The 26,487-nt window shown below is 39.9% G+C and overlaps 3 protein-coding genes across 4 annotated transcripts in view; all 3 read left to right on the forward strand.

The window, feature by feature from the left end:
• Positions 1-1,457: 1,457 nt before the first annotated feature.
• scamp3 (secretory carrier membrane protein 3) lies at positions 1,458-13,415 on the forward strand. The gene is made up of 9 exons (XM_038724687.1): positions 1,458-1,919; positions 2,195-2,275; positions 4,712-4,825; positions 5,898-6,018; positions 6,121-6,249; positions 7,622-7,781; positions 8,109-8,210; positions 10,926-11,043; positions 12,486-13,415. The coding sequence occupies exons 1-9, from the start codon at positions 1,866-1,868 to the stop codon at positions 12,645-12,647; spliced, it is 1,041 nt and encodes a 346-aa protein (XP_038580615.1). The 5' UTR covers positions 1,458-1,865; the 3' UTR covers positions 12,648-13,415.
• A 294-nt stretch (positions 13,416-13,709) lies between these two features.
• si:ch211-81a5.1 (E3 ubiquitin-protein ligase RNF115) lies at positions 13,710-20,856 on the forward strand. 2 transcript variants are annotated; one of them, XM_038724690.1, is made up of 10 exons: positions 13,710-13,856; positions 13,994-14,191; positions 15,726-15,784; positions 16,045-16,102; positions 16,192-16,416; positions 17,949-18,017; positions 18,138-18,216; positions 18,504-18,597; positions 19,946-20,061; positions 20,281-20,856. In XM_038724690.1, the coding sequence occupies exons 2-9, from the start codon at positions 14,114-14,116 to the stop codon at positions 20,034-20,036; spliced, it is 753 nt and encodes a 250-aa protein (XP_038580618.1). In that variant the 5' UTR covers positions 13,710-13,856; positions 13,994-14,113; the 3' UTR covers positions 20,037-20,061; positions 20,281-20,856. The 2 variants fall into 2 exon arrangements, with proteins under 2 accessions (XP_038580618.1, XP_038580616.1); XM_038724688.1 differs by having other exon boundaries at positions 16,192-16,403.
• A 1,596-nt stretch (positions 20,857-22,452) lies between these two features.
• ash1l (ash1 (absent, small, or homeotic)-like (Drosophila)) overlaps positions 22,453-26,487 on the forward strand; it is a 33,115-nt gene continuing 29,080 nt past the window's right edge. The window contains 2 exon segments of the mRNA XM_038725902.1: positions 22,453-22,621; positions 23,651-23,747. The gene's annotated coding sequence lies outside the window, so the exon portion shown is untranslated.

The raw sequence follows: 26,487 nt of genomic DNA on the forward strand, positions 1-26,487 counted from the left end.
AAAAATCAGTGTTTTTATGACAGATTAAGCTCAGTAGTGTGGGCCTAAACCTGAAAAGAGGAACTAACTGACATGTGTAACGTCTGTTCATTTGTTAGTTGGTGAAGTACGTGATTATATTGGCTAATGATTAACCTTCTGATTGGCTGAGATACAGAGGGCAGTCAAACGTCTGATAAAGACACACCTGCCCCCACCTGACATGTAATGCTTTACAAAACATGTTTATTTTATTTAGATGTACTTGTACCATATATAATTAGCCATCAGTTACCAATGATTTCCAATGATGATTTCTCATCTCATAGAGATGACACATAATGTAGCAACCTATTTATCTGTCTTATGGGTAACACAATAATTTAATTCAGAAGGTCTTTTAATGACTTCTGCTGAATATTACAACAACACTGTCACCCCAAACAAATTTGCTATTGTAATGAGTGCCATTCTCAATGGTGTAATAATGGTATTTAACACTGAACCACCTCGTCTTTATTGCTCTTTGTCTGATGATGACACCATGGTAGGAAAGATGTGTGTTTTTTATTTAGTCCATCAACCTGGAACAGAAGAATCACATCTCTCTTTCAGAGACATTGTACCACTCCACATGTAATGGACCTTGCATTCAAGATACTGATTACAAACAAACCCAGAAATGTATTTTGGAAATTACATATATGTTGTCCATCAAAACATCATTTGCAAAAATTATTGCTCTTTCTGGGACTTGATAGTGATACAAATCCACATATTATATAGAGCTATACATTTAACTTCCAGAAAGTTTTGTCCAGTCATATTCTTTGTAACATTTTTGTTCATTTGAACTATTTAATACTGTATAGATGCAATATATACCGATTTGTTTTTATGATGTCTGCAATTTAGAATAGAAACAGTGTTAGGCCTATATCATACATTATGGGTGAAAAAACGTTTATCGGGTAAATAAAAAACTTTATTTATTTTCTATTTGACTATTTTTTTTAAATGTCTTTTTATATTTCCCTATTTAGCTTTTTTAGTGTTTTATGTAAAGCACTTTTAATTGCCTCGTTGCTGCAATGTGTTGTACAAATAAACTTGCCTTGACTTATCATCTTAGCAAAAATTTCACATCCACAAAAGTAAATTTTATAACAAAAAAATAAATGAATGTGAAAAATGTTAATTGTCTAAACTTTTTTCTTCTTTTATATTTTTTAACCCTTCTACCCCTGGCGCTATTATTGTTTTTTATAAATCTGTAATCGTAAAAAAACAATATAATATTCTTTACTATTAAAGTATTATACCTTATAATTATACCTTATTTTAAATAATTCTAAATATTATTATCCATTTTATTTTACACTTTTTTTGGCATGACCATAGGACAGGACAGGACACCTGCTCGGCCACGCCCACTCGTGTTCCCACGTGCTTCTCTGCCGCAGCAGTAGTCACATGACCGAGTCTTCGGCTGGTTACTTCCTGTTCCAAGGTTGTTTTCTCTGCGGGAGAAAATAGCGGTTCTGTGAACCAACGTAGTTGTAATCCAGATCCTGGCAGTCAGACCTGGAGGGGAGAAACACCGGGCAATACAACCATCGACCGGTGCGTCACGTCAAACCGTGTTCACCTGTTAGCTAACGTTACCTAACGTTAAACTGCGGTGAGATGAACATCAGAGGGGCGGGTAGCTAGTTGACTGGATAAAGCGACTAAACAGCCCGCCCTTTCGAGTTAGAAAGTAAAACAAACGCAGCAGTTTGTTTGCCAGAAGCTCCTGCTTTTTTCTCCCCGTGACTAACATTAGCAGGAAGTGGTGGCCACTTGACGTTAGCTAGCTCTGTGCTCCCAAACAACCAGCCGTCATTATGTCAAAATACACCAGCTTTCCAGAGGCGGTGGACGACCACAACCCTTTCCAGGTGGGTGATAATATGTAACATGAAGCCAATATTAGCCTGTGTCAGTGCAGTCTGCCATGGTGTGTTTGATGGATCAAAGCCATTCATGTTGGCTCTGTGAGGGTGTTGCTCATGTGACATGTGGCCTCTCCTCCCTCTCTGCACACTTGTAGTTCTTACAATGGATACTAATTAATAAAAGCCTCTCAGTTTTGTTAAAGCAGGATTAATGTTCCAGCAGACTATGTCAAACGTGTTACTGTTCTGATTAAATAACCCTTTGTTTTGTCTGCTAGGACCCTGCAGTGACTCAACACAGCAGCAACACAGGATACGCCACTCTGGACCTTTATAACCCATTTGATAACACGACTGGGGTGAGCAATATGTCTTCACCTCCTGAGATAAAAGGGGTGTATTGTTGATAATGTACTGTATAGATAATATAATACACAAGTCATTCCTGGGATTGGCTTGTCTTATTTTCTTCTGCGAGCGACACAATAGGGATTTGCTGCTCTGCTTCTATAAACCCTCTCTTACCCCCACTGCCTATATATTTAGTACAGTTTTAATAAGATGGAATAGCACCTGGCTTAGTGTGTTGTGTTGTAATTTGAATTAATTCAAGTTAATTTATTATGGAGTAAATTATTGATCCGATAAATTATTGGTGAAAAATAAAAAGTGATGTCAGTTAGATTTGGTTAGATCAGAGCTATGGAATATCTAATTATAAATCTTACTGTACATGACATCTTAACCTCTCTTACCATCAGGTGTGTAAAAATTAGGGCTGCAGCTAATGGTGATTTTAGTATTTGAAGCTTCTATAGGTTATTTCAACGATTCATTGATGCGTCGTTTAAGAAGTAGGCTACTTTTGCTTGGTGGCGGCAGCGGTGCCCCCCCAGTAACAGGATCAACTGCACGGTTATAGGTGATAGATATTTATTGGTCCTTTTGGAAATTTATGGTGTGTCATACAGAAAACATCAGACTAACAACCAGACAACTGCTTTACAAACACAAACATCACCTGAGTGCTATATAAGTTATACTAAAGGCGGGTGCAGACTAAACGACTTTCAGCGTCGCATGGCCGTGCCGTTCACAATACACAACTGTGACGGGAGTCTTGAAGTCGCTGTGGCGTTCACTCTATGTGACTGATCGGTGACATGGGGTCACACACTACATGAGCTGAAAGCGGCTCTGTCACTCGACGCTGGTCTCTAAACCACAGTTTGTCAGGAAAAGACACGTGAAATGTAAAACAGGAAATGAGCGATCCTGCACACGAAACAGCTATTTGTTATTATAAAGATAGCAATTATAAAGACAAAGAATATGGATGATAGGATGAATTAGTACATGCAGGTAGCAGGGGTTGTTTGAGCTACAGAGAGAGCTGGAGGGGAGTTAAAAGGTGCAGCTTCTTTGTCCCTCGCTATTTTCTCTCTCTCTTCTTCCACTTTGCAAACAGCGCCATGATACACAGCTATAAATGTCCATGCGAAACAATGTGCTATATAGTTATATAGATTAAACGAAGCAAAGAATTTGCGTCGATGCATTTTAGTAATCGATTTAATCAGTGAATCATTTCAGTCCTAGTAAAAAATTGCAGGTTATTAACTTTGTTTTAATTTACAGAAATGTAAATCAGTATCATTTATAATTATGCAACATGCCGCAGAAATGTAGCCAGATGTTGTTCTTCTATTCCATATTTATATATTTCTACATTTATTTATGTCCACTGTATGTTTGTCTACGTGTAGCACCTAATCACCACAGCAAATTCCTCGTATGTGTAAAACACTACTTGGCAATAAAGCTCCTTCTGATTCTGATGATCAGACTGAATTGCCATTAAGTTTGATGTTTAATCCAAAAATTGGTAGCTTTTCTGTTCTGTTCTATTTAGATGTCTATTTTGTTTAGTTTCCATCAACCTGCATTCAGAGATGGCTGCACAATAAGGGAGATTATCTGTTGTAACAAAGAATAAATAAACACGCGGTTTAAAAGGGCGATAAAAAATTAATTAACAAATTTTAATAAGAAACTGACTGTGTTTAAATTCTTAACTATATTGTATTGGAATGGATGAATAAATGACAGATGATGGTGGCAATTCAGTTGTCTGGAAACAGGCTAGACAATTTTCTTCACTGCCGTTAAAATTGGATAACAAAGCTGCAGCGGCCTTAACGCCCGTATTATATCAGATCTTATGCTCAAGCGGTGCAAAAGACTTCTAGGGCCCTGAGCCGGTTGCCTGCTTCCCCTGTTTGTTATCCAGCCTTGAGAATGAGGACTGGATTATACACAAATTGTATCTTGTCATGAAAGCTACAATTTGTGTACAAATATATGCATTTCTATGTTCATACACCTCTGTTGCATGCCATAGAGATATTTGTTGCTTGGAAACAGCTTGGGTCTACATGCACTTCCCCTCCACTGTTGGTATTAGCAAATACTGCAGCAACATGAACTAAACTTAGACTTTTTTAGGATGTTTGAAACTGAACTAGACTCTGTAGATCTCTGTGATTGTGAAACTGAGTGCATGAGCACACGCCTCATTCCCACTCCCACACTTTTTCACAGTTAATTTGGGGACACACCTTTGTGAAACACTTTTTTGACATAATACAGACTCACTCTACTGGTACTGTCCTTTAATAGCTACAGTATAATGTTTTTTTATGTGAAGCTGCTCATATCGTCAGTGGATTTAAAAAAATGAAAACCAGTTACAGTGTCATACTGATTTATGATGTTTTTTACTAAATATGTTCCAGCCTCCACCACCATATGAAGCCACCTCTCCCTCAGCTCCATCTGCACCTGCGCAGACCCCACCCAGCAGGACAACACCTACCGAGCCTCGTAACTATGGCTCCTATAGCTCCCAGGTATACGTGCTGCAGAGTAAAGACACTTGTTGAAGTTTGATGCACAAAGTAGGCTACTACTGTACTTGCACAGTTATTGGATCTTAGTATTTTAGAGTAGAAAGTCTGTCCATCTGTGTCATAGAAAGTGTTTAATGGATATGAGAATGAATTAACCCATTCAGTTTATCAGTAATTAAATGGGTGATGAATCCTCAAAAACAAATCCCTCAAATCACTAACAGGACAACAATCTGTTTAAATGATTTATTGATGCAAGCAGTTTTATGGGCAACCTTAGTGATTGACTCATTCAAACGAAAACCATACCTAAACTTAACCATTGTTCTTACTAGAGCCCGACCAATAAATTGTCATGATGATATTATCAGCCAATATGAGCTTATTGTTGATAAATCAACATCTATGTTTATAACAGCCGATAAATGACAATTGTTAAAGAAATGAAGAGATGGATGACAGATCCTTCAGTCATGTTATGAGTGTTGTCTTTGCATAGTTTCTCCACCAGAGGGCACTCTAAAACTCCCCTGTTGGCAACTCAAGTTTGGAGCCACAAATCCAAAAAGGCAGCAGTCAGCTGACATAATCAGCTGTACATTCCTTCAAAGTACTAGTCATCACAATGAAAAAAGGTTATTTTTAAGCTGCTTTATGTCATGTTGTCTTGGTGAGGTCTCAAAACTACACATAACAAATGTTAGGGATAATCTTTGTTTGTGTTATGATTTTCTGAAAAGAAGAAAAAAAAGAATATCGACCAAGATATCAAATTTTAAAATCCTTACATTTTACAATCAGTATATGCCTTTTAAGATCCCATATTGGTCTGGCTCTAGTTCCTTCATTCTGACCTATAACTACTCATCACTTAAAACATCACCTAGATGTCAGTTCTGATTAAAATTAAATTAAATTATTAAATTCTCCCCTTGAAAGTATCTCCTCTGTGAATCTCTTATTATACCAGGTCGTTTACATATTCTTTTATATTATTCATGACGTAAACACAAGCAATCTCTTTTGACGTGCAGTTCTGATGCATCATTTAACTTGTGTCTTACTGTGTTAGACTGCAGTGAATGCTACCACAGCAGAGCTCCTGAAGAAGCAGGAGGAGCTGGAGAAGAAAGCCCGTGAGCTGGAGAGGAGAGAGAGGGAGCTGGAGTCACACAGCCTGGGACCTGGAGCCAGTAAGAGAGGGAGGATAAGAGGGGAGGGAGGAAGTAGATACCTAAATGTATTATTGATTTAATAAACTATTGATGACATTTTCCCACTGCTTTCTGCCTCAGCCCGTCAAAATAACTGGCCGCCGCTGCCTTCATTCTGCCCTGTGGGCCCCTGTTTCTACCAGGACATCAATGTGGAGATCACTCAGCGCTTCCAGCGCACCGTCACCATCATGTACTACTTCTGGATGTGTAAGTTCCTGTGACTCCTACTACTGTAGGTGCTGTTATGTGAAATCCCAGGATCTAGGTCATAATCAACCAGCAACCTCCGAGGTTGAAAAATTAAGCCAACACGAAAGTGCCAAAAACTGTAGTTCATCACAGTGGTACGGGAGGTGAATTATATTACAATTATATTAACGCTTAAAGTTATGCATAATTAAAGACATGGCTGCTTTGAGTGACAGGCGGGAGCCCTCTAAGGTGGCTAGCCGCTAGGTGGTTCCACAGCCAGGCTTCATTCGGCCCGCCTCAGCTCCACCACTTTGCCCATCTTTGGATTAGCCAGAGTCAGACACTGCCAAGATGGCGACGGCTGAAGCCGCCGGGAGCCACACATGTCACAGACACGTATGTCCGTGTTTTATACAGTCTATGGTCATAATGTAACATAATTAATAAGGGGTTTGGTTGGTGTGGCGGCAGGGGACAGTGGTACTGTATATGTGATTGGGGTTAAACTACAGTGACTCTAAAATCTCTACCACTCAAGGTTTGTCAGTGGAAGGCAGTGATATTGTAACTGAGAGAATCCCTTAAGAAACTGAACCTAGAGCTAAATCATGCCTGTGTGACTTATGCTGTACTGTCTGGAGTACAAGCTGGAATGTTTGTACAGAGATTCTGACACTTTACTGCTAGATAGAGGACTTTGTCAGGAACCAACACAAACCAGTTGAAGGTTCAGCTGTCTTCACAAGAGCTTGTTCAAATGGATGAAAATTACCAAGTTGTTTTTATTGACCCAAAGGACATGCACTGGAACAGTGTGTTTGTTTTTGAGTTCACATGCATGTTCGCAAATTTGCGAACATGCATGATATAAAATGAACCTTGATACAGATTTTGAAAATGACAGACAAAGAGGGAGAGAGACGGAAAGAGGAAGAGAATCTTACGCAGACTATGAGACAGAAAGTACTAAGAGAAGAGCCGGCGAGCTTAACAAATTAAACTAAACAGAAATCATACAACATTTTCTGCTATGGTATATGTTTAAGTTCTATATTATTATTAATATTTTACTTCTGTCTTGACAACGAATATAGTTACCATTTAATTTTAATATATTTGCTTCACATAATGCCAAATCTGTCATAAAGCAAAGTGGCAGAGAGGTCACTTGCCTCTGTGTCCAAAGTAAAGTCATAATTACAGATTTGAGCATCAAATTGCATCAGCCAGAGGCCTTTTATTTAAAGTGGGGAAGGGTGGCTTGGATTTGTGTTTGAGTCCACAGCTCTGGAACGGACTCGGACTGCAGTGCTTTCCTCTTGTACAACCACTCCCATTCATCCTTCTGTGCCGTATCTCCCTTTTCTCCTATTTTATCAATGTTCAGTCTGCACTTGCACGCTGCTCTTCAACCTGATCTCGTCCCTGGCCATGTTCTGTGTGGACAGCACCGGTGGTGTTGGGCTGGGCCTCGCCATCCTCTGGGCACTCCTCTTCACCCCCTGCTCCTTCATCTGTTGGTACCGGCCTGTGTACAAAGCCTTCAGGTGTGCGCCACCGTCTTGATGGAAAAGACCAAAATATGTGTTGACTAAAATGTGTAAATTTTGTCCATGCTCCATTTGCTCTTTTGGTTTTGAGGCCTTTAAAGATGTTGTATGTATTTGCAGTAGGAAAACATTTTCACGTATTTTAACATTTATCTGACACTTTTATCCAAAGCGACTTACAATTGCTATATATGTCAGAGTTCACACGCCTCTGGAGCAATGAGGGGTTAAGTGTCTCGCTCAGGGACACAATGGTGGATCGAATGGTGGAATTGAGCTGTTGCTTTGTTTTGCTCAGTAGAAATGTTTTTCTCTCTTCTCTAGGAGTGACAGCTCCTTCAATTTCTTTGTCTTCTTCTTCGTTTTCTTTGCCCAAGTGGTCACCAACGTCATCATGACCATTGGTATCCCTGGATGGGGTTTCAGGTATGACTATTAAACAAACGCACATGCCTCCTTCCCATTCATGCATTCATGGTCATTTTTCATGTTAAAAACTATGTAACTGTGTATGGTTATTGCTATTTCAGTCACATACCTAATTTCAGTGGTGGAAGTAATTATTCTAAGTCAACGTCTGTGCGTAAGTAAAAATTTGTTGTACTTCACATGATGATTTCGATTCTGTGCAACTTTCTACTCCACTACATTTGTCGGACTGCTTAAGTTACTTTACAGATTACAATTTTTCATACCCCTCCTGCCCTTGCTACGTGGTTCTCACCGAACTGCGATGCTCATAGTATATGATGTATTGTTGAAGATTAAATTACCGGCAGTAGGTGAAATAGTTAAATTAGCATATTTCTAAACATCTACAGCAGTCAAATTCAACATACACTTTCAGGGATGTGATTGTTCCGGATTAATCCGGAATTCTGCATTTTGAACTGAAAATGTGATGCACGTGAATCATGCAGATCTGTAAAAAAAAAAGAAAAAAAGAAAGAGGGTACAGGACCTGGCCTAGTGAAATGGAAAGGATCTAGGTTGACATGTGTAAAGTTTTCTTCCTTTCTTAGTATCAAGGATGTTTGTTTATGCTCAGCTGCCAATTCCACACCTGCCAGTGTGTACCACAGGCGCTCTCGCGCATCAGTGGTATGTAACGTGTTGGGCAGTAATAGGCCTTCTGCAAAATTACTTTTCCCAGTAAAGAGTAATGTAACGGATTACTATTACCAAAACAGTTGTATTATTACAGTTACTAATCCAAGTAACGGTGCGCTACTGAACGCACCATCCCTGACGTGAATGCGCGATCGCGCTGCAGCTCAGCGGCACCGGACCTTATGTTGTTAAAGTCAGCTATTAGAAGCCAAGAAGCTAAAGGACAACTGGAGAACAGGGAGAGAGATATTTTCGACAGCTGTAAGTAACGTCATTGCCATTACTGTGTCACAGTCTAAGATGCAAAGAATATTGTCGTTCGTTGTGATCTTTGTGCGACCAGCAAAAAGTTTTCAACCGCGAAGAGTTTTACATTTATACTTAGGCTAATTGAAGCATCAGCTAAAGCAACACAGCAACGTGAAACTCAGAGAAACTCCGTCCGCTGCTGCCAGTGATGCTTGGACTCATCGGGAGAGAGTGGCGTTATGATAGGCTATCACCCAGCAGTGGGCCTAAGTAGAGTAGCTAATATTACTTTTTTAAGGAGTAGGTCTATAGCCTATGCTAAGTAACTAGTAGGTAATATTATTTCTGAGTAACTTGCCCAACACTGAGTTGACAATAAGGAACAGATAAATTGGGAATGTTTTGATAATTGCTTGTTAGAGGCTAATGTTTTCTTTGACTTTGTTGTCTTTTGATCACTCATGTAGCCTATACACTTTACTGTGTGAATGGTTGCTCTTTAAGTCTTCCTTATATTAAAGGTTTTGGCACGCTATTAATTAATTTCTTGTGAATGGTTGTGACAAGGTTTAGGCTATATAAGGCCTTTTCACAGGGGTCGCTCTGCGCTCCTCGTCAACAGACAGGCAAACAAGCGCTCCGAGGTAACCATGGCAACGGCTTCTGTGTGACTGGCGCGATCCCGTTAAACTGTCGCGGTCGTTCTCGCTGCCAGAGTTGAAATGCCAAACTTTTTCCTACAGTTTCCAACAGATAGAGACTGATCAGCTGTTTGAGTTTCCTGAAGAATATAAGTGTTTCTTTAACAGTCAGGCCACCAGGTCTTAAACAGGCAACAACCTTTGCTGCTGTCTCTTATTCATTAAAAATCATCTATTAAGTTCAACTGAACTAATTTGAAAGTTAGTAGTTACATTATTTAGTTGTAGACTCAATTATTTCATGTTGCAAATTTAGCTGTTGAAGTTTAGTAAAAATGAATACAAATTAATAATTATTATAGAGAGGTTGCAATGGCACAGTGGATTAGGCCCTTGTCTTTGATTCCCACTGCAACACATCCATTAAATAACTTAGTGTCATGGGTCCTGCTTTACCTTCCATGTTAGAGCCGCCGCCAGTTTAATCAGGGTGTCGGGTGGTGTCAGTATATTTTCCTGCTTTTTTGCCCTTTGCCAATCACATGTCTGACACATGAATATGGATCCAGACACATCATATGTAGTAAGGCCATAATTACTCATGATTACCTTTACTTTTGATACTTTAATATAAGTTGCTGATAATACAAAAAAATAATTATAAACCAATAAATTACAACTTTTACTTATGGAAGGTTCTGAATGCAAGACTTGTTCTTGTAGTGGATTATTTTCCTTGTGTGGTAATGAGTATTTTTACTTAAGTAAAGGATCTGAATACTTATTTCACAATTTCCTTATTTGAATGCAGACTTTCTCACTGACAATGTTTGTCATGAAAAAAAGCTCTTTGCACTCCGGATGAAATTTTCCAGGCTACACTTTGCAAATGCTATACAACTTGCTTACTATCTGAATATGGCAGTGGACTTTTTCTTGCATCAGATGGCTAATTTTGTTAATTCTGCTTAACTAAGTGTGCATTGTGTTTATTTGAGTACAATGCTGACAGAACAAAGATAAGTGCATAATTAATAACAGGTGTACATGTCATTGTTTGGATAACATATTCACGCACAGATTGCGTTTTATGTCTAGGTGACATTTTTCCCCCTTGCGTTTATTTGTCTCTTTCCCTCAGCGGGTGGATTGTGAGCTTGGCTGCTCTGAAGTCCAGTGTCCCCGTTGGTGCGATCATGATGATGAATGCTGTCCTCTTTACTGCCCAAACCGCCATGGGGGTTGTCATGTTGAAGAAGGTGACAACTGAATATATTTGTTTACATACAGGAAAGATTTAACAGTAGTGACTCAAATTAAGGCTGTTTTTTTTTTGACAAGGTGTCAGTCACACTTTCCATGTATGGACTAATTAACTGCGTACTCAAGAGTATTATCAGGAAAACAGAAACCCCATAGAGTAGAAGCACAAGTAGGGCTTGGCAATAAAACAATAACAATAATTATCTTGTTATAATTTTCCACAATAACAATATAACAAATGTTCAATAAAGGTTTGATTTTATTCATTTGAATCACAAATGAATTAGCACTTAGTTTTTCTATTAAGATATTTATTTTGTTGAGAAAAAGGGATTGAATTTTTTTAAATTTCGTTTTACTCATGCATATTTGTTGAAAAAAGATTTTTATCATAATTGAGTTTTTTTTAAACTCGAAAGAAATAGTGATTTCACATTTATTGTGATAATTATCGAGAATGATCAGAAACCTGAATAAGGTGTTTACTTGCCAAATTATCCTATATATAGCTGGATTACTCCAGCTATCAGATCCAGGTGTCTTACAGCTGACATGAACTTGTAATTAAGTGCGTCCTACGTCAATATGTGACGTACATCTACTCATGTTCACAGTGCAGCAGTAAAGATGAACTTAACCTTTTGAAAGAACAGTGTTTTAGTCTGGCAGGTTAACTGAAGCACTGGTTAAGACTGACAACTAACCTGGATCAGGCTAGACTGGACGAATGAGTTTTCATCGCAACTTTGGTCAGACCTATTTAAACTTCCTTCATGAAACACAAAATCCGGAAAATGAGCCTGACTTACTGAAATAAGCCTGGTTTAACTGGTAATCTGGCTTTATGAAACACCCCTAGGTGAGACTAGGATATGATGTTGAACACGCATTGTTAACACAAAGTCCCTTTATGGTTCTCGACAATCTAGAAGAAATTAAAATTAATTGAATAAATTATGTATTTGAAATGCAGACATTTGCACAAAAAGGCAGAAAAATAATCATAGTTTTTTGTCAATATAAAGTTCTCCATTTAAATCCACTCAATAAGTGAAGGACTAGAATATTCAAGTCAAATAATACTTGAATGTTAATGTGCACTGTGCTTGTAAATAAATGAATTGAGGTTACAAATTAATGGTAGACAATTGAGAGACACTGTGACACGATCTAATAGCTAAATAACCCTGAAATATGTCAAAGGAAAAGAGAAGAATCAAAAATGTCGAGCTGTATTTGCACTTTCTACCTGGTCTGTGCAAGTCCTTGCACCTGCTTGTGCCCAGGCGGTGCACCTGCCATGGAGCAGTCAGTAGATAACAAACAGTCCGAAGAATGGCCAGGATATCAGGTTCTACGTATCATTTTCACCCTTACAATGTGCATGATATTATGATGTATCAGGTGTCAGCGCGCTCTGCTCTTCCCCGTCTTACAGGTCCACAGTCTGTACAGGCAGACCGATGCCAGCTTTCAGAAGGCCCAGGCCGAGTTCGCCACCGGAGTCATGTCCAATCAGGCCGTACGCCAGGCCGCTACCAGCGCTGCCACCAGTGCTGCCACCAGCGCTGCCCAGGGGGCCTTCACTGCACCTCGATAGAGAGGGACGAGAGGGGTTGGGAGGTTAAGAAGTGGAGCAGGATGAGGATGAGGGCCCATTCAGCTTAATAGAGGATCTGTCAGTATTTATTTCCCCACAGGTGATTAGAATTTGACTGGGGGTTGAAACTGAGTCTGTGTAATTACTGCTGAGCAACTGAACTTCAGGCCATGTGCATGAGACCGAGGTGGGGTTTAATTTCTGAAGGTGTATAGGACAAGTTAGCTACATTGCCAAACCAGGACCTAACAAACCACCAAATTTTGAGTAAAGAAGCAGAAACATGGTGTGCGATGTGAAAAAGAATAAGATAATGAAGCTGTATCAAATTTAGCGCAGTTGTACCAAGTGTCAGTGGATGCAGGGTTGTTGTTTTTTTTATGAAAAGACAAGCTGTGTGCCAAGCAGTTGTAGCCTCGATATTTTTACCTGGATGTACATTGTGTTTATGAGGAGCCATGTTTGAGACAAAGCGTAGGAGCTGAACACTTCAATGTTGCCATTCTAACATTTGATCCATAACTGAGTGGCTCAACTTTTGGTCAATGCTATTTTTTGTTTTTGTTGCTTAAGTGTAAACTAACAAGTTGTTTTGTTATTATTTTCAAATGAGAATGCCTATTTACCGTATTGCCAAAAGATTATGAACATGTGTTGTTTGGGTTACACTATATCTGTCACTGTTCTGTTGGTATTGCTTGTTGTTCTTAATGATTATTACAGGTCACTGTCTTGGTTTTAATAAAAATGTATTGTCATGCAATAGGACTACTGCAGTTATTATTGCCTTAATTTAGTGACAAGATAATAGGTTGCAGGAACAGAAAACCTACTTTTTTGATCTGAGATTAGATAAGATTGTAATATTGTGTGTATATATTTTAATTGAGTCAGTACTTTCACTTTAAGCATGTTTAATATCTTTACATACAGACTGTTTAATAGCGCTTTATGGTTACTGGTATTGCGTTACCAGAAACCACTTTGGTCGAGTTCTGCACTGAAACTAGAGACGCATTTGCGTTTTTGTAAAAAGAGAAGATCCCCCTTAAACATTTTTTTATTCTCTGGCGACACCCACCATACTTGAAGGAAACTGCATCCGTGATGTCACCCTGACGAGTTGTTGCTTTTCGAGCTTTGGAGTTTCTTTTAGCAACTTGATTTTTGCAGCGGTGACCAGAAGCGAGTCAGATCTTGATGCCGCAGGTCAACTTGATTACAGGCTCTCATTTATTTATTTAACAGTTTTTGTCGATCTCGTCTAAAAACCTTTACTGTATAAAGTTTATTTATAAAAATGACAACGTGCCTGCTCATTAATGATTGTAATGTGCCATCTGCAGCCGGTATTCTGACAGGTCCTGGGCACCAAACCCTCCTTCACTGCTTTGACCCGCCGGACAAACGTCTGAGACTTTTATGGGCTGCCACACAGACGTCAGGCGCTGCGCTTCACCGTGAAGATGGCGGAGGCTGCGGAGACACCACAACACCGTTTTTTCTGTCACTGCTGTAAACGTGAAACTAACCCCAAACTCCCGGTGAGTCAGTTTGAAGCGTGTTTATTATTCCACACGTGCCGGTCTGGAAATCATCCACGCGGCCAGGAGGAAGGAATTAAGACCTTTAGACTATTTGTTTATTTTTTTTATAAAGTTAACTCTAATTAGTTACTAAAATTATAATCACTGGGACAACTAATGCTCACACATAAGAGTCTGTTGGTGGTGGTTTATGTGCGTACAGCATGCACCAAGATCTTACATTAGAGAGAGAGAGAGTGAGAGAAATCTGGCGATTCACGATGCCATATTTAGAAGCACCACTGTTAGCGACTTTGTGTCCAGTTGTCTTCTGTCAACTGTGTGTGAGAGACGTGAGAGACGTAAGAGGGGCTGGCTGGGTGTCACCACATGCGCCAGCAGCATATGGTTTCCTAAACTGTTCCATGCCACAAAGCCGCAAACAGGTGCCTTTAACCCCCTGCAGCCCGATTTGTTTTGTCCCCTTTCTGTCTTAGTGAAGTCCATCTGAAAGGAATAACCGTTTAACTTTTATTGGAAATTAATTTCACCCGGTAATTTCGGAGCGCTTTTTTTGGCACGATTACGCACCGATATTGTTGGAGCAAAAGCGCACCTGTGTAGGTCTATGTGAAAAAGAGAGATATTGTATTAATCTGGACTATATTTATAAGAAAAAAAACTTGATGTAGAGAGACAGGAAGCATTGGATCAAAGGGATTATATGTGACAAGTCCCCAGCCAGAATCTAACCGGGGACATTTTATGAATAATGTGCCTAACCTCTAAGCCACAAGGATGCCCCAATTTTGTGTACTTTTGTTCATGGGGATGCGATTTGGTTTGGGCCAGAACAGCAGAATGCAATAATATTTTCGACTATAGAGTGCTTCAAACTTTGTGGCAAGGGTTTGGGAAAGGTAACTGTGGTCACTGGTCATGACAGTGACCTGGGGCATCCTTGTGCTGTAGTGGTTAAGATGCATACAATATAACCACTATACCTGGTTTGAGCATTTGTTGCGAGTCATACCCATCTCTAACTCCCCTCTTTTCTTTCTGTATTTACACTATCTAGTCACTATCTAATGAAATAAATCAAAACATCCTAACATGACATTGACCACATTCACAAAGCCAGAAAGACATTTTTTCATGTGAGACAGCTTGAATGGCCTGCACAGAGCAATGACCTCAGCCCCATCCAACAACCTTTGGGGTGAACTGGAACATCGACTGTGGGCCGGGTGGCAACCTCACTAACATGATTGTGGCTGAATGAGAGCAAATCTCTGCAGCCAGGTCCAAAAAGTCTTGTCAAAAGCCTTCCTAGAAGAACGGAGGTGACAGGTGTGTAAAATGGATATAATTAGAAGTTCAAAGATGTATTGCACCGTTCAAGAAGTTACATTGTCATTTTAATAGTAAGTCCAGTAAGACCTCAGCAGCCTCCCAGTCCAGCAGATTAATGGCCAAAGTTTTGAAATGAGATAAGAATTTTCTCTGTCCACGTTCTTTTGGTCGAGTAGTGTATTTTATTTTTCTGTTCAAGGATTTCGTCTGCCCCAGATGTGACTCTGGCTTCATTGAGGAGGTGACAGAAGACTCCAGGTACAGCTCAGTTTTGGTGTTTGAATGTACTGTTCTTTATACTGTAAATTGAGAGTATTACCTCTCTGTTTTATACAATTTTAAAACATGTATTAAAATGTATGATGGTTGCTGTTGGCAAGTCTGAAAATGTTAATTATTTGAAAAGTCAACATTTTGTAAATACAAACTTTTCATTAGACAATTATCAAGAGTGTCAGGCTCTGTGTTTTTCATTTTTCACCACTGATATTAAATCTGTTTTTTATGTTACTGTCTAGTCTCCTCCAGGACAGCACATCAGTGGCCAGTGAAGATTCAGACTTGTTATTCTCAGAAGTATGTCCTTGCAAATGGCATTTTAATTAGAACACTCCTCTTTCTCTGAGGCTCTGTTTGACACGTTGCTCCTCTGGTCTCTCTCCAAGTTATGGCAGCTGTTGTTTATGGAGCGCTCCGCTCTGCTGTCGCATCCACCCTCCTCAGAGTCCGACCCGGATGACAGTGACCAGGTATCTGCAGGTCAGAGCCAACCTTCTCCGGAGCCGCTAGTTGCTGCTGAGGGCAGAGATCCAGACTCTCCTTCCCACCCTGAACAAGAGAGTTCATCCAGGCCTGAACAAAGGCCTGCAGTGGAAGGGTGTGTGGACATGGTACACAGAAACATCACCAGTGTGTGCTGAATAAAATATTTCTTTCAATTTATGTCTTAAGATGTACAGTACAAGGAACTAAAAGGCAGACATAAAACCAACAACCACAAACGTGCAGTTTAATACATAAACAGCTGTGTTTTTGCACAGAGCCTCATTTATAATTTTGTTTTGAACAGAAACAACAAAAAATCATTTACATAGTACCTACAGGTTTATGAGTTTCTACAAGTTTGAAACTTTTTTATAATGTAAACACACAATTACATGGGATTAATTAGCTTCAAAGGCTGATTAAACTTGGTAAAGCTTTAGATTACAGTCCACAAATTAAAGTATATAAAGTAGATGCAGGCTATCAATAAAAAATGTAGTTACCTACTTGTAACAGGGCAATATAAGGGGAGAGGACAAGAGGTTAGGGAGTAAGGCCATAACAACTTTGTGGTTAAGAGGGACTTTAAAAAAATTTGTGTAAGAAAAGACACTAAGAATTACCTACATATTTAATATTTACTAGGTATAGTAATATTATTACTGGATAACAAGACAAGATAAAATGGTTAAAATAGGGAAACCATAATTATTTTAACGTAAGTTATGACACTTAACACAAGTTAATTTTAATAAATTTTAGAATATAAAGTACATTATAAATGTAGTGTACGTTATTGTTGCTGCTGGAGAACTAAACATTAAGCTAAGCCTGGGGAAGAGTCATGTTATTACAGAATCACCAGTGTTCACGTCCTGTTATATCATCAGATTAGAAACAGTTAAGGAGCCAAAATATTTTCACTCACAAACAATCTTTTTTGCGGGTTTATTTGATAACAAACAGTATTAAAAATTAGTGTGGCGTGCTATTCATTTATAAAAAATTACATGTCATTTTGATCTTTTACTCAAGCATGTTGCTGTGGTAAAGGCTGTTAGTCTTTTAACAATAGTACTCCACTATCAGGACAAAGCATGTGGGATAAAGCTCCCGCACTACAGAAAGTCTGTATGTAGAGTATATGGGTTGTAACCTAAAGCGTATCCTTAACCTGTATTACAAATATCTATATATATCTATATATATCTATAAAGATTACCAATCAATATTTACCCACAGTGTGTGGAAGGATTCAAATTTATACATTTCTGGTTGTAAGAACATGTTTCTGTTTGAACAGGATGGCTTTCCCCCGTACTTTAGAAGTGTTGTTACTTGATACTGATGTGGTTATACAGTTATTACATTATATATTCCTCAAGCTTCCATACTTAAGGATCCCTATGAAATAATTTGATACAAACCATTATTCGTCATCTTGCTTACAAGTGCAGTCATGGGAATCTCAGTATCAAACTTACTAGTGTGCTGTAACACTTCTAATCTGTTGTGCGCCTAGAAAACAGCTGCATGCATCACAAAGGAAATCATAAAGGCATGGCATGAAGTGAAACTGTTGAATATACAGTATAAGTATGTGTTTTGAAAGCACACTAAAGCAGACATCTTTGCTGTCTGTTTCTGCCTTCTTAAGGATCGTGCAGCAGTTCTTGGCCGGCCTGTTTGCCAACAACGGAAACCCGGGCTCTGCACCAGCTGCACTGTAAAGCTTTTTAATTTTTGATTTGCATCATTTACTTTTGATTTAATTTCATCTTGTGTGACAGCCTCCCTCTCTCTCTGTTCCTGTCTCTCTCCTGCTCACTTTCTGTTTGTCTCACAGATCAAGCATGCTACAGTTGTATGCAAACCCTGGAGATTATGCGTGGGGTCAGGGAGGTCTGGACACTGTCATCACAGAGGTCAGTGATATCAGAGGGAGTGATTTCTAAGCATTGTTGTCTCATTATTAGTTTTAGCATTGTTTCCCCTCTCTTTTGACCTTTTATGATGAAACACAAATGAATAAACACCTTTTACATCTCCTATTCCATTCTTCTTCCTTGTCCACACCCACAAAATCTGTTACCATCATACGTTTTTTATGCTTTTATCTGTTTGTTAGAACTCCCTTGTTTTACTGCCTCTGTCTCCCTCTCTTCCCCACATTTCTCCACCTCTCCATACTCTTTGTTTCTTCTTCACCTAGTTGTTAGGACAGTTGGAGAACACAGGTCCCCCTCCTGCAGAAAAGGACATGATCTCATCTCTGCCAACAGTATGCATCTCTCAAGAACAAACAGGTAGCAATCCCAGCATGGCAGACTGCACAACACGTCTCATATTAGGCGATTGGTTTGAAACGGGAATCTTCTTTCCTTTTCCCTCAGTGTTTCCATTCCTCTTTATATCCTCCTCTATCTTCCCTTTCCTCCTATTAGTTGAGTTGATCTCTCTTTCCCTCCATTTATTTTTCATTCCCTTCTCCTCTTTACTTCCATCTTTCCTTTCCTTCTCCAATCATTTACCCCCCCAATATCTTTCTTTCACTCCTTTTCCTCCTTCAATCGTTCATTTCTCCTTCTTTTCTCTCCTTTCTTTCTTTTCCTCTTATTTGTCCTTCCCACGTCCTATGTTTTTCTTTTCCTATGTTTCTTTTTCTTCTCTTATCCTTCCTTTTATTTGCCTCCTTCTCTTTCCTTTCCTCCTCCATCTTTCCTTCCCTTGTCCTATCTCCCTTTACCTGCCCTCCTCCTATCTTTTGTTTCCTTCTATTATCCTTCACTTCATCCCTGTACTTTTCCTTTCCTCCACCGTTCTTTCCTTCTCTCTTCCTATCTCCCTTCACCTGCCCTCCTCCTATCTTTTGTTTCCTTCTATTATGCATCCGTTCATGTGCCCACTTTTCCTTTCCTCCTGCCTTTTTCCCCTTCTCTTTCTATTTCCTTTTACCTGCCATCCTCTTTCTTTTTCTTCTATTATCCTTCCTTCCCTCCTCCTCTCTTTGCTTCCCTTTCCTCCCTCAGCCTTTCCTTAACACCCCATAACTTTATTTCTGTCTTGCTATCTTTTCTTTCCTCCTCCTGTCACTCATCTCTCTTAACTTTCCCAACCCTTTCTTTCCTCTTGCTATCACTCCTTCCCTCCTCCTATCTTTGCTTTCCTCCTCCTTATTATAAAGAGGAGCTTTTATCCATGAATGCCATATTTATGAGTATTAAATCATTAAAAAATGTTTTTTGGCATGAATGTAGACACTTCTAGAAAGTAATGTCTCACACAGTTCATGAACGTGGTGCTCCTGATTAATAAAGGTCTGCTAAACAACAAAGCAAGCTATATTGACCAAGGATATACACCAGAGAAAGGTGTCAATCACAGCATGATGTATTGACCATTTATAAAAATCTATGGTAAAAGTGTTATGTAAGCTGCTAGATCTTTATTCACACATCATTAAAGTGGGTTAGCTACATGAAATGACAGAAAAATGTATCACTGTGTTACACTGGAATGGCCTATAGACCTGTCTTACACATTTAAGGTGTAATGAATCATCAAAAATAGAATGACTGGGTTTTCTGAATCTACTTCTCTGTGTGTCTCTTTCTCACACACACTCATACCTTCTGTTTCTGTTTTCTCTCCCAGATTGCAGACTGGAGTGTACAGTTTGTCGGGAGGAGTATTCATTAGGCGAGTCTGTCAGGAAGCTCCCCTGCCTCCATTACTTCCACAGTGAATGTATAGTGCCTTGGCTGGAGCTGGTAAGAATGAGGATTGGATGTGGTCAGTGGGCTGAGGGGTTGGAAGGGATGTTAGATTTGTCATGAAGTTTTTTAACAGTGTGTCACACATCCTGAGTTGAGGGGCTGTGACGACAACACAGAAACTTTTTTGTTACCAAAAAGTTAACTCATGTTTTTCTGCTGTAGTCCACTGACTTTTTACGTGCAGCTTAATACGTCTTTCTCTCCCTCTCACAGCACGATACCTGCCCAGTATGCCGAAAAAGCCTTGCTGGCGTCGACAACAGCCTCCCGCCCACGTCAGAACCCCCAGAAGCCCGCTCCATCAGGACCGAGCAACAGGAGAGGCAGGCGATCTGAGAAGCAACTCGACCTTCTTTACTGTTTTCATGAGACACGCTTCTCTCCTCAGACCACCACACTGACTGCTTTTAAATAAAATATACATTACTCTCACTTGATTCACGCATTTCTGCTAAGGAACTTGATGTTTTTTTACTTCAACATCTTTAAGCTACCCTACAAACAAAAAAGGACGCTGCAGTTTGCTGAAAAGATGTGGAGGTGATGTGTCCTTCTTGCTACACCGCCCTCTGAGGTGGATTTCTGTATGACTGACTTTGATGTCATGAACTAATCATCACTGAGCTGCCAGTGCGTCAAAATGATGGGGAGTTGTGAAGTAACACTTTTGCATTAGGGCTCTTAGTAATGATGCAGTATATTTTGTGGACCTTTTTCCACCTAATCGGATTCATCATTGATCTCCTCTATATTTAAACCTGTTATTAAAGTTTAACCCCTGATACTCAACCTGTGCACCTTCTTTCATTTCTGAGGCAGATATTTATTCACAGCCATACTACAGACTTTTTATTGGTCTACCAATCAGTTAACATGGCAGCTTTGTTTTACTGAGTTGAGTGCCTATTTTCTGTTCACCTTTTGTGGTGAGCGCTGTTGTAACTGCTTAGTAGATGACAGGTATTTTTTGTCAGATCTTAGACATCAGTATAGTACAACAGAAAAGTGTACTTGAATATGGCAGTATATGTAGAATACAGTCGAATATACCCCATTCCAATAAAATATAGTCTGATTAAACAGGATAGTGCAGTATATCATTGAATCGACAGGAATATAAAATACACCTCTGTTTCAATACAGTACACAGTAGGTAGCCTTTACAGTACTATATAATTGTTGGCTATGGAGCAGTGGCATAGAACAATACACACAGTGGTCAAACAAGTCAGTTAATCAGGCTAGTAGATGACAGAAAATGAATCGCCACCAATTTTGGTAATTAATTAACAGTAAGTCATTTATTAAGCAAAAGTGCCTTTGTGCTTTTTATCATTGTAAATTAAACATTTTTGGACTGTTGGTCAGACAAAACAAGCAAGCTGAAGACATGACATCACCTTGCACCTTGGTACTTGGATGTATTTACTATTTCTGACACTTTATAGACTAATTAATTAATCTGGGGGGAAGAAATCATCAACAGGTTAATCAGTGATGAAAATAAGCAGTTGCAGCCCTAGTAGAATAGAACAGGTGACTCTACTATAATACAGCACAACCTATAGAATATATTTTACAGCTAACAAAAGCCAAGGATTAGATAAAAGACAAGATATACCTTTATTAATCCCCTGTAGGGGAAATTCAGGTTGACATAGCAGCACAGATGAATGTATGTAAATGCAACAACAGAGTAGAGTAGAATTTTTTTTGTTTTCAGACTCATCAATGAATCATTTAGTTATGGCCTATAATTTGGTTAAATAAAGTATAGCCTAGTGGAAAATGCCCATCTCTATTTCCCAATGTTTAATTAAATTTTTATTACTAACAGTCTAAAACCCAAACATATTTGATTTACAACCATAAAAACAAACAGAGAAAAGCAGCAAATCCACTCATTTAAGAAGCTGGAACCAGAAATGGTTGGTATTTTTGCCAAATAAACTACTCATTAAAATGATGTCCGATTAATTTAACATCAATGAACTGATGGATTAGTCGACTAATCATTTCGGCTGGAACAGAAAAGTTAAGCTAACATCTTTATGGAGCATACTTATTTACTTATAGGCCGAAACGGCTCCCGTTGCCTGCTGCAGTGTGTACTGTTTCTATAATGTAACGTTATGTTGACACTCTCTCTGTAGCAGACCAGGCACCGCCAGTTTGACAGTTGACGGTTTCATACAGTAAACACACTCTGAACCAGCCCGAAAACACGGCAACCGAAAGTAGTTAAATAATGAAACACAGACATTTTTGTCAATGACCAGGGACCGCAGGAACCGCTTACGACCGACATTTGCTCTCCTCTGCTCTCCTTTTCTCCCCTCTCTCCCTTCCGCCCTCCTCTGCCCGTCCTCCCTCCCTCCCTCCCTCCCTGGGACCGAGAATGCCCGTGTTGTACTGACACAGTAGCGATACGGGCTGATCAGACATGGAGGCCCGATTAATGAGAGAGGCCCGTGCTGACACATCCAGGCCTAGCTAACGGCGTGGCGGAGTGGATTTCGGAGCATCTCGGGAGATATTACGGATACCAGTTGCTGTAAGGAAAAAGGATTTTAGCACCGAGGAAGAAGAAATAGAGGGAGATCCATTTCGGGTCTCTGTTGATTCAACGCAGCCGCCATTTTGTTGACAGTTAGTGTTTTTTTAATAACCTACACGGAGCTGCGTCTGTTATTTCATGCCGCTGGAATATAATTCGCCACATTTTTTGCGTCTGAATTTCAGTCGATTTAATTATGCGTTTGTCTTTGGATCAGCGTGAGAATTTTTTTTTTTCTGGTTTAGCTGAGTTGCTAGTGCATCGTTAGCCGTCGTAGCTGAGATGTAGTAACACGAGTGCCTACGAGAATGTGACGGAGATGTAAGATTATGTACATCACTTGTCCAGGGTTGTGTCATTTTCACTCGGTATACACAAATTGCTTAAATGCTTTAGGCGTTTTCTACTCATGTGCAGCCTACACACAGTTAAAAGTTAAAGCTGTGCATGGCGAAATTAGCCTAAATCGCCTCAAACAGCCTGCTGATATATGGCTAGTTAGCCAGTGCCATTGATACAAAATGTAGCGCAGGCTGTCTATTATTGGAGGACTGGTAAGTTAGCTCCTAGCTTGTTAGAAAATAAACACAAACCTTTCACAATGCATTGGCTAAATTAAGCTCCAGGTGACAACGCTATTACTTTACCGCCCTGCCTGTTATTATCCTAAATATTATAGAAATACATTTCTTTTTGGAAAGGGGGGATGCTGTGCATGCTGGCAGTCGGCTTACACCATGGCAACTTTGTGCTTTGGAGGAGGCAAGGTTAACAATCAATTTTTTGTAGGTGGTCAAGAGCTGTGTGCATTGATTTATAAATTGAGATATATGGCTGCGCTCAAGATAATTACCTTGTCATAACCTATTTGACACATCTGAAAACCGCACAAACATTCGTTATGCAATTGTATCTTGAATACAAATACTCATTTCAGATTGACGTACATGCCATAGAGCTATATCTTAAAAACATCATAGTAACCCAAAGCTGACATTTTTCATGTTTTTGGTTTTGGCAATTCAGCACTCGGAAGATACAATATGTGACCATCATGTTGATACACACGAAGGGAGGACACAGAGCCAAATAATGTGAACACCGTTTCTGGACAATTACAGTGGTGAGTGAATAATAAATATATGTGTTGATTTGTTGTTGCTGTTGACATAACAGTGTAGATTCACTGGATCAGATTGCTCATTGTTATTGTCAGTGCCATCAGCGGATTTTAAAAGTACAGTGTTTAACGTTACGCACGAGCAGATGTTTGCAAAATTATTTCTCGACTGCGTGCATTGCAGTGTCACCCTAACGGCTTTGAGAAACTGCAAGAGCATGTCTTTGAGGCCGGATTTCCTTTCGATCGAGACAGTAATGACGAGTATGACTAAACAGGGATGTGTTTACTGAGAGAATCAGAGTACTTGCAGGTAAAATTAAGGCTCAGGAGTTACCCCGTTGAGGGGCAGTGTTGACTGTACAGAAACTGAAAGCAGAGAACGTTATTTGGTTTGTTCAGCCCTCCGCAGGTCAACCTCGTTTTTTGCATAGCACGAGGCAAAGTGTAACTTGAAAAATCGTCGACACACATTTTATGCACTGAATTGTTAGGCAGTTATGAACTGGAATGAACTTCCCTGGGTTGTTACAGACTGAGGATGCTTGCATGGTACTGGCCTGACCGACACCTGTCATTGCCGCCTCAGCTGCAGTTCGTTTAAGTCTTCGGGGTTTAAACATTATCATCCGCTTACTTTTAAGGCCATGGTGTGTTACAAGTATGTTTGAGCACTTCCACCGTTAGATGACACAAAGTAATGGTAGTACTAAAGGAATTTGGCTGCTTTACCCCCCCCCCCCGAGCTCTGTACTAATGCCGATGAAGTAAAAGTCCTGGAAATGACACACCGCTCTGAGGGCAGACGGCAGCCCTTGTGTGAATGATGTTGGGGGTGGGTGGGTTGGATACTACTGCTATGGCCAAAGGGAAATCAGCAGTTATGAACAACGTGTGCAAAAGTGAGGAGGGAGTGAAAGGAGGGAGGGAGGGAGTAAAGGGAAAGAAGAGGAGGGGGCGCGGGAAGTTGTTTACTACGTTCCTGCCTGCGCTGCCATTTCTTAGGCCTGATATTGATTATTGATTCTCTGTTTTTCATTTTAATTTCTTGCATTTTTAAGTGTATTTATTGGTCTTTCTACCTTAACCCCTAGTTATTACTCTGAAAGTAAAAGAGTAAAACAGACAGGCATGACTGATATCTGTCTTTAAAACCAGTAGTGCTTTTATTCTGTTGTTTTGCATTATGACTGTAAAAAAACGAAAATGACTGTAGTGTACCTCAATGCTAAATATGAAAATGATATGCTTTAGTGTTAAAGCTTATCAAGCACGAATTAGAAAGCGATTCGGCCCAGTATCAGATCGTTTACATGAGACAAAGTGCCAGTAAATGACCTGGCTTAGCTTGTTAGAGGTGAGAGGAATGTTTTGACTCTCCAGGAGTCTTTTCTCTAGACTTTTGTCAGTAGTCTCTCACAGAGTTGGGTACTATAGGGGCTTATTTGTGGCATAGCTGCTGTCAAGCAGCGGAAGCAGCTAGTATCTGTGTGAGCATTTAGTATAAAAGAATGAGGAGAACATTTGTCACTGAGAGAGGACACAGGGAACAGAGTTGGGGGGGTGGTGGTGGGTGAAATGTGTTTTTGATTAAAGTAAGGAACACAGTAACTTTAGTTTGTGTGCTGTTAATACTGCTTTCCAAGTTTGCGAAATAAGATTCAGGAAGAGGATGGGAAAGCTTAAAGAAAACAACGAAAGAACACAGAGATTGATGGAGTGTTAAAGAAAAGAGGGAGGTGTGATTTGAGAGTGGTATGTGTAGCGAGGGGGAGTCTGAACTTTTTAGGCGAAATGGAGTGAGTAATTGAAGTAAACACAGAAAAGAGGGCGTGGGGGAACTACAGGCCAGACTCCAAAAATCGGGCTGTGTGGTTCAACACAAAAATCTCTACTACTGTTTTCCACAGTCATAACCTAAAACAAACATAGTCTAAGACTCGGTGTAGGGTAGATGCCTTTTTTTCTCTTGCTGTGACAGATGTGATGACTTGTATGACTTTCCTGAGGCTCCATTAAGTGGCTCCTTTAGTGCTCTCCACTAATGTAGGGTGCAGAGAAACCGCCGGCAGGTTGACGCTCTATCACTCACTCTCAGTTGCTGCTGGCGAAGGCTGGGAAAGGCGGCCGGATCTTCTGTCTAGTCCCAGAGGGCCCAATGTGCTGAGGTCACAGTTCTGAATTGCCTCCAAATGACTTCACCCAGAGAAAGCACCTGCTTGGGGGCGAATCCGCATTAAATCACTCAGTGGCCACGGGGAGCTTTAGACAACTTCATTGAATTGGGCTGTCCTCTAAGGAGCACAATTAAGAAACATGCTGCTCTCTGCTGCTGCTGTGCTAACACAGGGTTTGAGCAGTATGCCATTATCACAGGCACACGTTTTCAATGTGGCTAATAAGGGAACTTAAGGGATTGCTCATTTGGCATCTTATCCTGTAACACCTAGGAAGGCTGTGGCAGCACTGTGGGATTAACCGTTCATTCTGGACTTTGTAGTTATCAGGTGGACAATTCAAAGTCCTTGAGCTTAAGGTTACATTTCTCAGGTAGAAGAGCCTTGGCTGTGTAAATGGGTCACAGATTGTTATAGGCTGTGAGGACGGACACACCATAAAAAGTCACCCAGACAGGATGAAGGACAGCCTCTAACCAAATAGATGATAAAAATTGTTGCCCTCCGTCTGCTTTCCAGCATCATTCATCAAAAGACATTTTTATACTTCTCAGTTGCAGGGCACT

Source organism: Micropterus salmoides, unplaced genomic scaffold, assembly GCF_014851395.1.
Source record: "Micropterus salmoides isolate LMB-PRFRI ecotype aquatic unplaced genomic scaffold, ASM1485139v1 Ms_hic_scaffold_17, whole genome shotgun sequence".
Lineage (NCBI taxonomy): Eukaryota > Metazoa > Chordata > Actinopteri > Centrarchiformes > Centrarchidae > Micropterus > Micropterus salmoides.